At 41.2% G+C, this 17,896-nt stretch overlaps 2 protein-coding genes across 3 annotated transcripts; one reads left to right on the top strand and one right to left on the bottom strand.

The window, feature by feature from the left end:
- Positions 1–1,039: 1,039 nt before the first annotated feature.
- Positions 1,040–10,331, top strand: rogdi (rogdi atypical leucine zipper). Its single transcript, XM_038739376.1, has 11 exons — positions 1,040–1,262; positions 3,282–3,353; positions 3,525–3,607; positions 3,907–3,961; positions 4,067–4,147; positions 5,061–5,156; positions 5,282–5,380; positions 7,243–7,356; positions 7,444–7,493; positions 7,761–7,887; positions 8,579–10,331. Exons 1-11 carry the CDS (start codon positions 1,188–1,190, stop codon positions 8,618–8,620), a joined length of 894 nt encoding a protein of 297 aa, XP_038595304.1. The 5' UTR covers positions 1,040–1,187; the 3' UTR covers positions 8,621–10,331.
- A 2,502-nt stretch (positions 10,332–12,833) lies between these two features.
- On the bottom strand, positions 12,834–16,000 carry smim22 (small integral membrane protein 22). 2 transcript variants are annotated; one of them, XM_038739379.1, is made up of 4 exons: positions 15,844–16,000; positions 15,478–15,612; positions 14,111–14,181; positions 12,834–13,186 (listed from the first exon to the last, which is right to left on the bottom strand). In XM_038739379.1, the coding sequence occupies exons 2-4, from the start codon at positions 15,602–15,604 to the stop codon at positions 13,139–13,141; spliced, it is 246 nt and encodes an 81-aa protein (XP_038595307.1). In that variant the 5' UTR covers positions 15,605–15,612; positions 15,844–16,000; the 3' UTR covers positions 12,834–13,138. The 2 variants fall into 2 exon arrangements, with proteins under 2 accessions (XP_038595307.1, XP_038595310.1); XM_038739382.1 differs by having other exon boundaries at positions 15,478–15,608; positions 15,844–15,972.
- Between the last annotated feature and the right edge of the window lie 1,896 nt (positions 16,001–17,896).

Consider the following 17,896-nt stretch of genomic DNA (forward strand, 5'->3'; position numbering starts at 1 on the left):
CCCTGTCACACTGGGAGCAGAGTCTCTCCTCTTGTGGTAGCCAGCTCTGTCTGTGGCGACCCTTTTCTTTGGCCAGGCTGTGTTCACTCAGTCTGTATGTCGCTGATGATGGTCCCGTTTCAAAGAGGTGTTCATGTCATTCTGAAGGCACTTCCATAAAGTCAGGGATTTAAGAGATTTTGACCTAAAAGCCGTCATAAATTGAATATTGGCAGTGATCAAAATTACATTAACTTCAGGTCTGTAACAGCTGAGAGTTCATCAACCATGACCAGGGTTACTGCAGTGGGGAACAACTGTTCACCTCCAGTGAAGTCCTGCCTTCTTTTAAACAGTCTTACTCGGTTGTCTTTTATTGGGAAATACAGTAAATCTTTGTCAGAGTCTGTTTAGAAAACAGGACTGAAAGATGCTGAGACTTTCTTGAGTGCTCTAAAGCCTAACAACCACTGTAGATGCATGTGTTTACCTGTTGATTCATTATTTGTACAGGCATCATAGTGGATGTATTAAAATGGGGCCCTCTGCGGATGCAAAATGTACAAAGTCCAGATTCACGACCAAACTCCCAAACGCTGGTGGAAATCAAGTGTCCTTACGTTTTCCATGACCCGAGCTCGCTGCGGAAGTTATTCCCAAATAAGGACTAGTGGGTGGGGCCACTTTAATAGTGAATGTGTGACCAGCATAATGCGGCATTCAAGGGTTCGCGTAAAGTCCGCAATGAATAAACCCCTCATTATAGTATGCTGGTCGGGATTAGTAACAAAACATCAGTCAGCATATTTATGCTGGCTTGGATTTGTTTTTGAATGTTTTTAAGATGAGAAGCAGCGCGCGACTGCTTTGTGGCCCATTGGCTGAATGAAGAGGAGGGTTTGCATGTACAAAATAATGAATATTAAGATGAAAGACTAAACCACATGTAGCTGAAAACAACTTACCTTCCACATCTACACGCCCAGTCTCGTATTTACTTGTCGGGACTCGTCTTTGGTCATTCTTTCATTTGTCTTTGCCGCTGAATGGGAATCACGCATTTGAGCGGTCGCATTATTTCCGACAGCATTTGAAGGGAACATACCCTCCGCTAGTGCGTAACTTAACGTCGTGAGACATCTTCATTCCAAGGAGAGGACAGTGTTTCAAGCTGGTGGTCGACGGTTTGCTTCTGTCTGCTGCGCAAAATGCTCAACCCGCAGAGGTCTCTGTCCGAGCTGCCCAAGATGTCCGCTGCCAGTCAGGTGGAGAGAGCCGTGCTGGTACGCTGTTCTGTTTGCTCTGCGTGTGGGCAGGGACACTGTGGGGCTAACGGTTTGCTGACTGACCCTTCGGTTACATTAGCGTGTGTCGACATTCGGACTTGCTATTTGAAAAGTGAAGTAGCTGCTGTTAGCCGACAAGGACAGTAGCATCCGCGCTAGACGCACCCACGTCCCCCCTTGGTGATGTTGACAGTGAGCCTGTGTGTGTGTGTGTGTGTGTGTGTGTGTGTGTGTGTGTGTGTGTGTGTGTGTGTGTGTGTGTGTGATAACACCAGAGAAACACGTCGTCACCCTGAAAATAATCATATAGCCGAACATGACATGTAACTGGAAACTAAGTGAACTCAGTTTCTCGGCAAGCGTTTACTTGAAAACTGTCCTCTGTATTGACTGTCACTGCTCTGTATTTGCTGCAAATCACACGAAACTATAGTGTAATGTTAAATTCAGTAACATGAAATGCGAACTATCCATTCATCTATTCATTTTCTGCAGCGAGCAGAGGCTGTCCGGAGCTGGAACCCGCATGAAGACAGACGCCTCTGAAAATGGTCATTAGTGTTCCAAAGTCGTTTACAGTCGGAACATCGCTGTTAAATTGGATCGCATTGCCCTGAAAATACCTCTTAAACAAAAAACTTTATTGCAGGGTTGTTGTATTAAACTGCACTTGGGTGTAGAACAAAAAGAGGTGCAAAGTACAAATGACTGACATGCCTGAAAATGCAAGCTATGAAAAAATTGTTCAGAAAAGTGCATCTGTTGACTATTTTTGCTACTGTTTACAAGCTCTACAAGTATGAATGGAAAATGCACAAAACAGGGTTGACAGCAGTGGAATAATACTAGAAGTTTACTGTAAGGGGTTGAGTTTGACTTTGAGAGAGAACCGTGCATACTTAGAATCTCTGTTAGTGTCAGTGTCCAGCAGCGGGAACACCTTGCTGGGGTCCTTTTGTAGCAGGGTTGGGAAACAACGTTTCAATTTTATCGATTCCACTTCTTATTGAACATCTGTTCTGATCCCAGCCCCTTCACCACAAATGTCCCTGCTCTTCCTCCTTGCTCATCTTCCCCTTCATGGCTGAAGTGAAAGGAGTCTCTGTACTAGAGGGGCGTTTCCTGGGACTCGTATCTAAGAAATATATATATTGGAATCATTTGTAGACATCGTTGTTTCCCTTCAGTATAAAAAGTGAGGCTCACCTGTGTTTTGCACCTGAGCGTGAGACGTTGCTACTGTTAGTGTTCGCTGTATTTGGGGCGTCAGTGTACCTGGGAGAGCACCACACTATGTGTTCCTTCAGATTCCTGTGTTGTTCTCTTATTTAGTGAAGCTAAGCCAAACTTTGGAGTGTTTACTGTGGCCCACCATGGTCCAGGAACGGAAACAGAAGTACTCTTTTTTTCATGCTTTGTTGATGTACTGTGTAACAAATGATCTTGGCAGATAAGTGCAACTTTTATGGACTAAAAATTGCTAAAAGTTAGGAACCGATAAGCAGAGTTGAAATGCATGTGTCATAACCAATCCACGGTTCTTGGAAATTTGGTAACCGTTCCAAATTAGAACCAGTTCTCGATACCTAACCCTAGTCTTTAGCTGAAGCTAATCTGTAATTCACCAAGACAGACATGAAGGTGAGGTGTCGTCCATGATGCTCTGTTCTCTCTGACAACAACACCAGAGAATCTAGTTCCACCCGCAAGCTCATCAGGAAGTCTTCCTGAATGCTAGAACATGTGGAGCGTGCTATTGCAACCAGAACCACCTCGGAAAGTACAGTCGGCTCTGAGTCTTCTTGTGCAGGGTGTTCCAAGCATAGTCCACTAACTGACTGAACTTGTAGTCCTCAGCTGTCTCTTTATGTCTTCGTTGATGGAGAGACCGAGGACTCTTCTTTCACCTCAGGAAGATAATTTTGAGATTGTGGAGGCATCCATTGACATTCCACCTCCATTTTGTTTTTTTAATAACTGTGTAGGAGTTAAAGTGTTATTTGTTCTCTTTGCTAGGAGGAGGAATTCAACTGGCTGCTTAAAGAAGAAGTGCATGCTGTCCTTAAGCAGCTCCAGGATGTCCTCAAGGTAAACTTTAAGTGTTCATGTACATAGCTGGATGTAAGGCTGAGGGCCATTCCACCAATTTTACGCATGAAGGTCTGTTTTGCATCTGCATCATTCATCATCTGCAGGCAGTTACTTCACAACACTGATGAAGATTTGGTTCTGACAGAAGGTTTTCTCTGCCATCCACAGGAGGCATCGAGACGTTTCTCCATGCCGTCACCGGGCCTCGAGAGTCAGCTCAAACAGGAAAACTTCATCCTCGGCAGCTCAACGTAATACCTCTGCATTTTGTTTGAAAGTTTAACTCTTTATGGTGTACAGTTACCATGGCCATAGTGAATGCAATACAGTGGTTCTTGAGTGAAATAAGTACATCTTACACAACAACGTCTCCCTGTGGAGGAAGTGGGTGGGTGGGTGAAACAGACACAGAATGAATGTGTTTGTCGTTTCCTTCGTGTTGTAATGCTTCAGATGAGGTGCCGTGCTTCAAACACTCTAAAGCCTCGTTTGTCCTTCCTATTGTTCCTCTGGTGATGTTGAAATAAAAATGTGATGTGTTGTTTTGCAGCATAGATCAAGTCAAGGGGGTGCTGACTCTGCAGGGAGAGACTCTGACTCAGGCTGTGAGTTTGGCTGGTTCTCATTGAGAATGTATTCCCCTTATGTGAAAAAGAAACATTGATTTAAGCTGACGTGTTCCTTGTTAATGATTTGCTTTTCTTTAAAAGGACATAAACCTGAAGGTTGCAAAGAGCAGCCAGGCGCTGCACTTTCAGTTCAGGGAGGACAAGCAGTGGAAGCTGCAGCAGGTACAGTATGTCCGAGTGCGACACTACCAGGAAACAACACAGAGAAAAACACTTCTGTTTGGCCGTTAGCTCTGAGAATAATCTCACTTTATTTCTCTCATAAGAAGTTTTTCCATTGTTTTGTCCACTAAAATGGACAATTTGAGTGAGACAGTGTGAAACTACATTAAAATCTTTCCATCAGTGGTGGTCTTAACCATGAGCGTATTAACTATAAACTATAGGGCTGGGCGATAAATGATAACAATAATTATCGCAATACAATTTTTCCCGATTATAAATATAAAAAATGTTAAATGTTCAATTAACCATCTGGTTTCTTTGACTGAAGTAATGATTTAACATTTATCATGATAATTATCAGTATCGAATGATGATTTATTTTTTTGGCGTGATAACATTTTTGGCCATATCGCCCAGCCCTACTATACACGCATGGATCACTTGTCAGGTTAGGCATCTCAGCCGGCACATAGCACTCATGTGTTCAGAGGTTGGCTGACTTCATCTGGAGGTATCTCAAATGTAGTATGTAAATAGGCTACGATGCAGTGTAATCATTACTTATTATTTTATATGGTAACATACAGTCTGGGGTTATACAGCCTTTGCAGCTTAGCCTAAGCACATGCAATGTAGATCAGGCCTGATTAAGAGTGTCTGCTCTTTGTTAAGCTGAGAGTAGGGTTTAAAGGTATGTTAGGTCAGGGCTAGACAATGTTGTCACCTGTCAGAGAGCTCAGTATATTTACGACAGCACAGCCTGATGCCCACTGCAGATAGGCTTCCATAAGAATGCTCATCCACCTTTTGGCACATTTCACCATGTATTTTTTACAGCTGATGTCTAAAACACTCTGACATACTTTATTATCTTGGCTTTAAATACAAAATGTCTCCATTCATCCATCAGATCCAGGATGCCAGGAACCATGTGAGCCAGGCTCTCCAGCTGCTGAGCAGCCATGATGAGAGCTACCACTTCAAGACAGGGGCTGAGGTCAATAAGGTCTGTCCTCCATTTCCTCATGGAAACCACATCCTGCTCCAGTCCCTACGGAGCTGAATATGGATGCCTTTCCAATCTTTTACTGTGTCAGTTACACTAGCTTCATGTTTCTGTGACTGCCGCAGCTCATGGATGCAGTGATGCTCCAACTGACGCGAGCACGAAACCGCCTCACCACCCCGGCCTCCATGACGCTTCCTGAACTGGCCACCAGCGGTCTGATGGTACAGGACATAAGACAGTACACATTACACACACACACACACTGCTCTCACACACTGAGGGCCAGAGCATGACTGATGATGCATGTTTGAGGCCTGCTCCGCCTCCTCCTATCTGTCTGATTAGTTCAAGGAGACAGTCAAAGCCCAACTGATATCACTGTTTGCCATTCCCAGTTGTGTTAGTCCAGCTGACTGACTTTTCCCTGATGTTGCATCCCACAGCACTGATTTGAACCTCAGGCTAAATTTTTTTGCAGTCCCTCACAATATTGCCCTTTCTGATATCCACCAATGTCACATGTCACAGTCAATGTTGTATTACATTTATATTAGAATAGGGTAACACAAAATGAAATGATACAGGCCTATACAATCATTTATATACATAAAAATATTAAAACAAAAATGTAGCAAAGTTTGAAGGAACTACCAGCCGCTGCATCTAGCAACAAACGTTAGCTGATGCTTTTATGCAAAGTGACTTAGAATAAATTAATTTTAACCATGTGGGATACCATCCAAAAATAGCGAGAATCATCAGAACATCAGCTTCATCAAGTATGCTGAACTGCTTTAAGTGCTGCATTTAGAAAAAAGAGATGGAGAAAGTGTTTATTTTAGTTTTTTAATGGGCCAAGGTGCAGTCTGAACAGAAGAGCAGCAGTCTTGATGTTGATAGGAAGCTCGTTACGCCATTGTGGACCAGTCGTGATTTTGTTGAGCGGGAGCTATAACTGCCAAATGTTGTGACGGATGGCTCAGCAATTGCAGGTGAGCTTGCCACGGTGTTGCTGCTACACCGTTATACAGGCGTCTGTGACCGCGTCACGATTTTTGTCCCCACGGTGACACAAGTCCCCTTCGGTTAGTGTGTATTCAGGTGATCCCTGCTGGGATCACCTTTACTGTCTGTACCTCTGCGTGTATATTGTGTAAGCTGCCCCCCAACCCGTCGAGGCAGATGGCCGCCCACCCTGAGTCATGGTTCTGCTTGAGGTTTCTGCCTCTTAAAAGGAAGTTTTTCCTTGCCTCTGTCTCCTAGTGCTGCTCTTGGTGGGAACTGTTGGGTTTCTGTAAATAACATCATAGAGTACGGTCTAGACCTGCTCTTTTATGAAAAGCTCTGTGAGATAACTGTTGTTGTGATTTGGCGCTATATAAATAAAATTGAATTGAAATTGAAAAACATGACACACACACACACACACACACACACACACACACACACACACACTAATGATGCATCCTTCACATCCTAACCGTGAACAAAATGAATTATGTTGGAAAAACCGTAGACCCTGCTGGAGTTTCTGGGGGCGTGGCCTTACTGATTACTGTACAGAAACTTTATTTCAGGTCAGAGTGCTGGTTTGGGATGCTGTAAATCATCTTGGAACTATAGTGGTGAGAGAGTGAATTGCACTCTGAAACTTTAGGGTTCTAAGCTGAAAAAATACTAGTTCTTACATAATGTTGTGTTAATGCTCCAGTATACCATGATATCTTAGACCACTGGTTCCCAACCTTGACTGACATAGTTTCATTCGGATACTCTTCTTTATGAGCCTGGAGATGTAAAATTATAATTAACAAGCAATAAGCAAAGATTAAAAAAGTGGAAAAACATGACTGGCCTCCACACAGCCCATCCAACACCTTTGGGATGAACTGGAACGCAGACGGAGAGCCAGACCTGCTCATGCACAGGTCTGGCTCTCCACATCTGAGTGGAATGTTAGGAGCCAGCTACATCACACACCTAAAGACGAAATGGGAGTTTGTGCAGCATGAAGCCTCGCACTGCCTCCGGACTCCTCCTCTTCCTCTGTTGACCCTGTCTGTTTGTGTCCTTCCACCGCCAGAAAATGTTCACTCCTCCCATGCCTGGGGATGTGATGGTGAACTTTTACATCAACTTAAGCAAACTGTGTCTGACTGTGTACCAGCTCCATGTGCTGCCTGCCAACACCACTAAGGTCAGAACTTGTGACTGCCACACTATATGAAGCTACGCACGGCATCATGGGACTGCTGTTTTCATGCTTTGTCTCTCTTCTTGGTAGAATTTCAAGCCAGCGGGAAGCTCGGTGTTGCATAACCCTGGAGCGATGTTGTAAGTCCTGCTTCATGTCTTTTCTTTCTGTAGCATGATCACTTAATAATACATACAATCAATACATTAAAAAGAAGTTATTTATAATAAATGGAAAGAAACCGATAGTTACTGATAATACTTAAGTTGAGAAATACTCCCCTGGCTTTCCAGGCCAGTTTGGAAATCAGTCTGGAAATCCTGGAATTCTTTTAGGCACTACACCACATTCAGCGAGTGTATCTTTAATCTGTCACTGCTGTTTGCTGTGAACACTTTCATCCACAGCGAGCTCAACAACAACCGGTTTGAGGTGAGCCACGTTCACAAGGTGGAGTGTGTGGTGCCTTGGCTTAATGACACGCTGGTATTCTTCACCATCTCCCTGCAGCTCTGTCAGCAGCTCAAGGACAAGGTGGGTGTTTCTCGTGGAAGGTGACCACACATTTTAAAGCAATTGTGCTTCCAAAATAAAAGCGCGAGGACATTTTTTGCAGCAATGCTCTATGACAAGTTTATTGAGAACTTTTACTTTGAAAAGTTCTGAACGACATTCAAAAGAGTCTTTGGCTTGCTTGACACACCTCCGAAAAAGCCGTCAGTAAGCGTGTGATTGGATTCTCTTGAAATGAAAATAAGCGTCGGTAGGTTTAAGAATGCGGATCAAACACTGGAACGCACACACACACTGCAGCACATGCTTTATTGTGAGCATGTGCAGAAGTGTCCTTATAATCAGTTTGTTTAATAAGGGAGAAAAAAATATCTGCAGTTAGGAGGAATTGATCTTAAAACCTTCCTATCAAGAGTCCCGCACTATACCGACTGAGCTAAACGTGCACATAAGTGTGCAAGGATTTTAAATAATTTGACTTTGTTCTGGCCCGCCATGTAATGGCTTGAAAAAAATTTGGCCCGATGCCAGACCTATTTGCCAGATGTTACGTTAGCGCATGTAAATTACTACTGACTAAGTGACTGTGTGAAGGCGGCTGGTGGCCTGAAATACAGTGCATGGCAGGTTTATTGAAGCTGTGACCGGTTGGTTGGGAGATAATTGTAACTGTGTATACTAACTAAGCTCCTCTGTCCTCCCATCCCCGCAGATATCTGTCTTCTCCAGTTTCTGGAACTACAGACCTTTCTAGTCCGTCTCCTGTCCATCTTCCAGAGACCGCTCAGGCCCAAGTATAACCACACAGTGTAAGGGACATCCTGGGAAGGCTTTTCTTTTTGTGTGTACGCATCATCCAGTCATTCAGTGTTGCATGATTAGTTCAAGGAGACTGATATCACTGTTTGCCATTCCCAGTTGTGTTAGTCCAGCTGACTGACTTTTCTCTGATGTTGCATCCCATAGCACTGATTTGAACCTCTGACTGAATGAATGTGATTGTTGCTGAATTATTATAGAATTATTTTTTCTTATGTTCAAGCACCTCGGTACGTACTGAGTATTTATCTGGTTCTTGTTCCAAAGTTATCTTCTAAACTGTCTTTGTTGGAACACTACTTTGTGCACTAAAGGTTGGAAGACCAAGCAGCACTAAGAGGTCACAGTGAGTTTTTTTGCAGTCCCTCACAATATTGCCCTACTTTGTTTCTCACCTCCACCAACGTTACATGTCACAGTCAATGTTGTATTCATGGTTAGCACTATTAAGCCAGTGTATTATGTCTTCTGTAGCCCTGGAGCTGCTTTGTCAAGTCTGACAAAATATCTCACGAGTGATGTTGGTACGGGAGACGTTTAGCTAAACCTTGCAGAGTACAACTTGTAGATGGGTCAGATCACGTTCCCACTTCAAACGACCTGCTTCAGAATTAATTTCTGTCTGGACTTGGACCACTTCCTCTAAACAGTCCTGGTGGGGTTGTTTTGGTCCGCACTCCAGTACAATTGCTTTGTTTAGATCTGCGCAAATCGATCGTACCAAGAGGGAAAACGAGTCTGAACTGAACGACGCAGGTTTGGGAACCCCCTTAATTTGGGTTTGGGTTAGAAAATGCAAGTGTGGAGTTTGAAAGAAGTTGGCATTTACTCTGAAGGAGGGTCTAACAAAAGCCAGTTAACAGTGAGATGACAGTGGAAGTGCGAAACAAAAGTAAATAAAACAAAACAACATCCAAGATCACCTTATCCAATTAATGTGATGTCACAAAGTGCTGTCCCACTCCTCACACGTTTGGAAACCTCACACCGTGCTGAACTCGTGCACTTCAGAGGAGTACTCTGTGATTTATCACTGCACTCCTGTAACACTGTCAGATTCCTGATGGGCAGTTTAAAAGAAGGGGCCACCGTCGAAGCAACAGAACCAGAAAAATCGTCTCTTATTCCACACATTCTTCATCCCTCTCCACCTAATACATTACCAACAATGCAACTCAAGGTGGCAGATTAGGGTGTGCTATGCTGTATTATACATCATCAAAAATGAGTTCCCAGCCATAATTATGACATGAACAAGCAGGTAATTATTACGGTAAAATTTACATGACATTAACGTGGAATTAGAGTTTAGAGGACGTTGGAGCTGGGACAGTTTTTGTTTGTTTGGTTTTCGTTCATTGCCCCATTTGGTGGAAATGACAACACATTCCCTGTTTGTTACTACACATATGTCTAAATGATAAGCTACTTGTCTCGTCTTTTGATGTAATCTTTGATTTCAAGTGTTTGTCCATGTTTATATTTATTTGACACTTTTTGCACATTCCCTGTGAACCAAACACTAATCCAATCATGAACAAATGACTTCACTAAGTGTTATTGTATAATCTATTTTGTTAATTGTTTGTCAATCTAAAATGTGGAAATTATTTATATCTGTGCAATAAAAATATTCTAAACGATAAGCTGTCCATGTTGAACTCTCCCTGAGGAAATTTGCTGACTGCTGCAGTAACGCTAGATATAAAGATGTCTCATTTAAAACTATAGTTTGTGTGTTCAAAATCTCTTCTTTTGATTGGGTTAATCGAAAGGTTGGCGGTTCAATCCCCGGCTCCTCCAGGCTGCGAGTCGAAGTGTCCTTGGGCAAGATGCTGAACCCCGAATTGCTCCTGGTGGCTGTTCCACCAGTGTCTGAATGTTAGTTTCTGTTTGAGCACTTAGGCTCCGTGTATGAATGTGAAAAAGCGCTTTGAGTGGTCAAAAAGACTAGAAAGGCGCTATACAAATATGGAGCATTACTCTTCTTTTGGTTCTTTTTACCAATTATCTTTACTTTCCCCACAGACGTGACATTAAAGCATTCTCACTCTTGTTCCCAATGAAGAGAAGTCTTATTTCTCACATGGTAAAGGAGTTTAAAATGCTTACCTCCATAATCTGTCTCAGACTTTTACTCTGGCTTGACTTGACCAAAAGCACTCCATTACATTGCATTCAAAATCTTAGTACAGAAGTATTATCAGCAAAATATACTAGAAGTACTAATACTCATTATTCAGTAGATTTCCCCAGTGACTGAAATATATTGTATATCTAGATAGAGATTGTTATCCCTCTCTCTCCCAATCTCTGAATGAATATAGATGTAAATATATACACTGCTAAAAAAAGGGAACACTTAATCATCACAGTTTGACATGTCAGTTAAACTTCAGGGATATCTATCTGTAGCCTACAGTTAGGAAGCATAAGCGATTGTGAATCAGTGTCAACTGTTTGGTGCAAATGAAAGTGACAACAGGTGCACTAGAGAGGCAACAGCAAGACAAACTCCAAAAAAGGAATGGTTTGGCAGGCGGTGGCCACAGACAGTTGTTCTCTGCTTTGTGTGAGGAGGCACAGATAAGCACTGCCTGAGCCCTACAAAATGACCTCATGCAGGCTACTGGTGTGCATGTTTCTGACCAAACTGTCAGAAGACAGACTCCATCAGTCCGACGCCACCAAGTTGTGCCACAGACTGTCCCGGAGTTCACTGATCCCTTCATCCAGGTCTGGGAGGACACCATCCTCTGTCTCAGCAGGAGCGTGCAGATGTGGGGGCCATACACACTCCTGGGTCAAATTATGAGTTGCTGTGAGTTCATTTTTTTTTACAGGGATTTAGATTTTTCCAGCCCTCAGTCAGTCGGTGATTTTGGTTTCTATTGACCGTCATTTTGTTCTCAATGAATTTTACAACGCACAGCAAAGATTTTGGTCTTTCAACTATTTCGTTTATCAAGATCTGATGTGTGATTTGAGTGTTCTCTTAATTTCTTTGAGCAGTGTATTATTATTATTATTTTATATAGTGAATATTGATAAATGTGTAAGCAGCATTAAATGCTTGTACCTAGCTAGTCAAGGCAGAGATCCTTTTAACTACATAATTTTTTATATTATATACAAATGTAATCTATAACTATGCATCGTATCTATGTTTTAAATTAACATTTTAATGTGCAGAGTAACTATTGGAGTAACTAGAGCTGTAAAATAAATGGGCAGTTAAAGTATATTTTTCACTGAAATGTGGTGGAGTAGACAAATTAAAATACTAAAGTTAAGTAAATACATGAAGTACAAGTACTTCAAAACTGTCAGTCAGTAAAGTCCTTGAGTAAATGTACTTAATTACTGCAAACTACTCGTCAGAGTTAAAACTATTAGACTACATGTGTAAATTCGTCAGTTGCACAAAGCTGTCTTGACAGGAATTCTGGGTAAAGGCCATTTTAAAGGAGCAACATGTCAGTACAGAGCTGTATCAGAGCTTGTGCTGACTCGTCACAATCAGGATACTTTCAATATGCAAATAAAAATGTCTAACAATGTTCACGCTGCTGCATGTTTCCCTTGCTCTTTTGAAATCAAAATAATATTCAATAAAATTCAGTCCTGAAAAATAAAAAATACATTCATCACATTGTTAGTTTATTTATATATTTTACACATTTTATAAAAAAAATGCTGTAAAGTAAGAATGCTTTCAAAAATATATATAATAGATTGTATTTATCAAATATCAAATGCAAATTGAGTAAACAGAAGAAGAACAACTGCAAGAAGAACTGGCATATCACTGAGCTCTCTGCACAGAAACATGCTGATGATGTGTCAAAGGAGGGATTTTGTTGCGGAAATCCTCAGTAATATTCATTCAGAAACAAATGCTACTCTGGGTTTCACAAGAGTGAAAGATTAATGATAAAAGCAGTGACTGAGCTGTTTTTAGCCCACAGAGAGCAGGGCAGCAGTTTACGGGGCCTGTAAACCTTCCTGCTGTCCTCAGAACATCACAAAAACATTCATTTCCTGTTTAATTATTTATGCCTTCATAAGCTGGTGCACTTTGTCCTCCATAAATGTTTTTGTGTCTGCATGATGAGATGGGATACACCAATACATCAACAGAGCCAAGCTTACATTTTAAGTACTTTATTTTTATTTATTACCAAGTAAAACCATCTCATTGAAATGTTAACATGCTTTCAACAAACAAAATAAGAAGAAGGGACATTCTAATCTACAGAGGCGCTCAGTGTTTCCAGCTGCTCTGTGGTATCCTAGCAATAAAGCCCCCATAGAAGTGATTTTTGAACAAGAGCATGTGTTGTTTACAGACAAGTAAAATTAAAATTTCTGCTTTGGCACAGGGGTGAAACTATAAGGCTCTGTGTCTAGCTTCATCATCCTTCACTGTACGTGGATCAGTGCAGTTCAGCTGTCAGGGCTCCAGAGCCATGTTCTCTATGCCGACCTTCTGTCTCCGAGGCTGTGGATGAAGCATAAAGGGATCATTTTCTTTGATATGACACTGCCGGTGTTAGCAGAACACAGTCCTAAATGACCTCCGCTCAGTTTCAGGTCATTTCACTACATAACAGGATCACTTGGTTTTCTCTAAGGTGGTTACATGTCTGCACCGAGAATGGCAGGAATACGTGTCGGAATGGTACTGTCTTTGCTACATAGGGAATGAGGTTGACTTGCCAGTGTGGTAAGGACGTGGATTCAGAGCCAGGCTAGTGGTTTTCCCTCTGTCTTTATACTAAACTTACCACACGAGTGGTATTATCTTCTCAACTAGCCCTCATCAAGAAAGTGAATAAAGTATTTCCCAAGAATGTCAAACTTTCCATTTAAACACTGTATGTTGAGCTCAGATACAGATTTGTATTTTGTGGACTCACTACCTAATTGAATAAACTCCCTTGTATTTCCCTACTTTGGCTGGTTGGTTCTATGATCTGTGGACACGTTTCCTTGGTTATGAATGGTCTCTTTATGGCTGCGTCTGAAATCACACCCTCTGTTAAACACTGGGCCGTTTCTTCAAACTCAATCCATAAAAATACAACACATTGGGGCATTGTTAGCAAACAGTAGTGACACTACTTTTTCTCCATTGAGGCACTATATAGTGGACACTCAGAATAGAGATATACAAATAAAATGGGAGAGAGTAAATAGGGAGTGATACAGATCTCTGATTTGAAACACCTGTCCTAGTTAGAATAGTCTAAATGTCAGTCAGGTGACTGTTGGTTTTCATTCTGAAGAAGGCAGTGTGCCCAAACATCAGCCTTTAGAACTTGAAATAGGAGACGGCATCCGAGCTCTGAGTGTTCAGCTTTCCCGTCCTCACTACAACAGCGGTGTGTGTGTCCCTTCAGTTCTCTCCTGTATGCGTGTTTACCTTCTCATCATCACAGCAGCAGCAGCAGCAACAGCGGATGAGGACCAGGATGACCAGCAGCAGAACCATACCTGACAACAGTGAGAGAGCACACAGAGTTTAGAGCTTTATTGTGTCTGGTTTCTTCAACTTTCACTCAGGAGCAAAAATCATTTTTACATATTGCCCAGCCCTTTTTAAAATTGGTAAATAATGATGCAGGGTCTCATAATGCTATTTAAAGGTATAATGGTATTCCATTTTTTTGCAATGGAAACATTTTAAGAAATAAGTCCATGAGGAAAAAACATTTCCATTTCCTAGAAAGTGCAACATGTTGTAAAACAGTGACTCTACAGTAGTGACCACATGCTGCAGTGCTGGCTTGACTTGAAAACCATCCAATATAGTCGCAAAGGTTACAACAGCCCTGCTGTCTGCCCCCTGCTTTAAATCAATGCTTCCAAATAACATTAATACTTTGTTACCTTTTGGTACAAAGTGGGACATGAGGATTATTAAAATAACATCTGTGCAGGCTGATGTTACAGTTTTCCTCTGTTGCTTACGGCATAATCAGTGATGCAGTTATGGAGCTGGAAGGATGCTCATACAGAAGGAACATGTGAAAGTAGACTGCATGTGAGGGTTTGGTCAGAGGGGGAGGTGGACACAAAGGCAGAGACATAGGGAGGACGACAGGGCCTCCATGCTGCCCATGTGGACATCACAGCACAGACATTTAGTGGAGGGTTGTTTTGTGTACTGTAAGGCCACCTATCACATGTGAGCTAGATGAAATGTTGTGGCCAAACGGGCAGTTCTACAGTAGGAGACATTTGTCTTTAGTATAGGAGTCCTTTATTCATATTTTCCATGAGTGTTATTCTGTGGTGCTGTGTGAAACGTGAATCAGGACTTTTTGTGAAACTCTTTTAGGAGATTTGATGAATACCATTCAGTCAGCTGCAGCAGATATCTGACACCCCCCGCTGGGTCACTGGAGGAATGTCTCAAAGAAAGACATGCATCCAGTGACAAAGACAAAGAGGGGACATTTTGAGACAGTAATGTGAACTGTCTGTAATGTCTTTGTTTGTCTTGTGGACCACAGGAAATACAGAATATTGTTCTGGTGAACACCGACTTCACCTTCATGTAAATAAAATCTGTATGATCTCTGTATGAAAATATTTTGGATTGAAAGGATTCTCATTTGGATTCCTCCAGACCATCCACGATTTGTACTGAGGCTGAAGAGGTTGTGGGGAATCTTAAAATCTAAACGCTCTGCTTTGCATCTGTCTTCATTAAAAAAAAAGGTTTATGAATCTGAGCCCTGATGCTTAGAAGTTATTCATTACAGAATTTCCTTCCACTTTACTCACCGATGAAGATGAAGAAGACTGCAAAAGAGGCGATGTCCCAGTCAGACTGGAACAACTGCTTGGACTGCAGTCTGGAAACCACATCGTTGAACTGGTCGCTGAACTGCTCCTGCAGGTTGCTCCCCATGACTCTGCCTTCACAAACACATATTTTCTGGATCTTGCTATTCGCCAGATAACTCAACGCACTTCCTTTTGTGTTGGCTGCTAGGCGAAATCATTACATCATAGTATCGGCCTTCGTTCACGCACAAGTGTTCCAAATGTGACAAAAGAATTAACATTTTAACACACAACAATCCAAAACGCTATGTTTAAAACTGTAGTGTTTTAATTTAACGTTGTTCGGAACTGCAGGTAACTTACCTTTAAAGAGTCGCTTGTTTTTAGTCTATTTCCTTCCGGGTACGAAAGTCTACCTGACGCACCTGGTTCCAGTGACGCGCTGGATGGATCCTACCTGTGTGCATGTAAATCAAACAGCCTACTCCTGTGTCATGATCCCACCTCTGTTTTCATAGGACGAACGCAGACTGATGGAGAGGAACGAATATAACCTTCTAGAAAAAGTGTGTTCTTGTACCTGCTGACAGGTGACATGTTCCTGTTCTGTAACTTTGTATGGAAGACCATTTCCACCAGGTAAAGAAATAAACAGATGAGAAGTTATGGATTAAAAAAAATATATACTCATAGTAAGTCAAAATTCTGATTTACCTTCACATAATTTGGACTGACTTTACACAGGGTTGTATAATGAGCTGTCATTTAATGTGAATGCTACTCAATACACAAGTGCCAGAAAAAACTGAATCAAAACCTGTAAATAACACCTACTTTATCTACACACAGCCTGCTAAGTTGCCCCAAACCACAAAAAAAAACATGCCAGATGGTTACTCTGCCCTTTAGTCCCCCTTTAATACAGCCAAAAACACAGGAAATGGCCCGTTTGATAACTTAGTGGGGGCACAAAACATTATGTGACATATATTGTGTAATATATTATAATAATATATCACTATATCACATCTTATTTATTTATTCTAGCACAGATTATATAACCACTTACCATTTATGTAAATCAGTGCCTTTTTTTGTTCTTTGAAAGAATCTTTAATTAAGTATTGGTAAACATTCCTATTTTAATTTCTTATCGTGATTTTAATGTTAATGTAACATTAGACTAATTAAGTTATGTTCAGCCAGTGACATATAATAATGACAACAACTGAGACCAAACATATTTTCAATTCAATAGATTTAGAAGTTATTCAGTTAACAAAACAGTTGTTTACCACAAGATCCACTGTGCTTTCAATCATTTCACATGCTCTTCATCAACAAATACTGTAGGCTTTACCAGCTAGATATTAAAAGTATTATAACAGCTACGTTGAGGTGAGATTGTTTTGTCAATCTAAACTAACAAGTTATAACACTAAGCCAAAGTAAAGTATGTGGGTCAAAGTTGTCCTGTAAGTGTCCTGGCTCTTGTATTCTGGACTAAATATAATTCAAAACATTTGTCTATGAGCATAAAAAGCTTCAAATTTATAGTGTAATGTCTATTTATTCAAATAATGTTTTACTATGGCACGCATTAAATACATGTTATTTATCAGAAAGGTAATGAAAGGAACAATGTCATTCATTTGTCAGGTCGTGTCACAAGGCGGTCAGGCCCTGTGTTTTACAGTTTTTATCAAAACAAAACTATGAAAGATGGAGCTGTGAGGACAGTCCAATTTTCAGGATTTGTAGTTTTCAAAAGTATTTTTAATAAATAAAAAAATATCTGAGACCCTAATGAATAACATATTCCTTTAAAGAACAACTCACAGAAATCAACCATCCAGTCAGTGTTTAGACATTTTTGGATTATGCAAGTTTTATGTACTGTAACAACTCCAGGACAGATAATGTACATTTCGGGTAGAATGTCCAACTTGCTGTGATGTTTGAGCTGACTGTATTCATGATCTGCTGTCGGCCAGCGGGGTTTTATGACATCACAGCTAGCTGGGAGCCAATCATGGTTCAGTGTACAGCTTAGTGTGATGTGGAAGCTTGAAGCCTCAGGTCACAGACTTTTCCCTGAGGTACGAGACATCATAGATTCTGGATTTCTGAATGAATTCTGAACTTTTTACTAGTGTATATCATTTTTGTGGAGTAACCATATCAATCAAAATCTCTTATTCAAAGGAGAGTGTTTTATATGCCATGAAATATGTCAACTCAAGAAAATGCAGTGAAAATGTTTTTTGTGATGTGTAGGTTTTGTTACATATATTGAGCAGGGGTGGTGCATCCTCTCCCAGAAAATCCTGAGCATTCTGCAGATTTTTTCTGCACCAGTTTCTGCTTTTTCTGCATCAAAATATGGTGGAGATTTATTTATGTAAAGGGAAACTTT

This window comes from Micropterus salmoides, unplaced genomic scaffold (assembly GCF_014851395.1).
Source record: "Micropterus salmoides isolate LMB-PRFRI ecotype aquatic unplaced genomic scaffold, ASM1485139v1 Ms_hic_scaffold_10, whole genome shotgun sequence".
NCBI lineage: Eukaryota > Metazoa > Chordata > Actinopteri > Centrarchiformes > Centrarchidae > Micropterus > Micropterus salmoides.

Excerpts from the sequence above, each read along its gene's own strand:
- rogdi (XM_038739376.1), top strand. The coding sequence starts at position 1,188 with ATGCTCAACCCGCAGAGGTCTCTGTCCGAGCTGCCCAAGATGTCCGCT. Across the intron at positions 1,263-3,281 it reads AGGTGGAGAGAGCCGTGCTG|GAGGAGGAATTCAACTGGCT; the intron begins GTACGCTGTTCT and ends TCTCTTTGCTAG. Across the intron at positions 7,357-7,443 it reads TGCCTGCCAACACCACTAAG|AATTTCAAGCCAGCGGGAAG; the intron begins GTCAGAACTTGT and ends TCTTCTTGGTAG.
- smim22 (XM_038739379.1), bottom strand. The coding sequence starts at position 15,604 with ATGGGGAGCAACCTGCAGGAGCAGTTCAGCGACCAGTTCAACGATGTG. Across the intron at positions 14,182-15,477 it reads AGTCTTCTTCATCTTCATCG|GTATGGTTCTGCTGCTGGTC; the intron begins GTGAGTAAAGTG and ends CACTGTTGTCAG. Across the intron at positions 13,187-14,110 it reads GCTGCTGTGATGATGAGAAG|CCTCGGAGACAGAAGGTCGG; the intron begins GTAAACACGCAT and ends CTTCATCCACAG.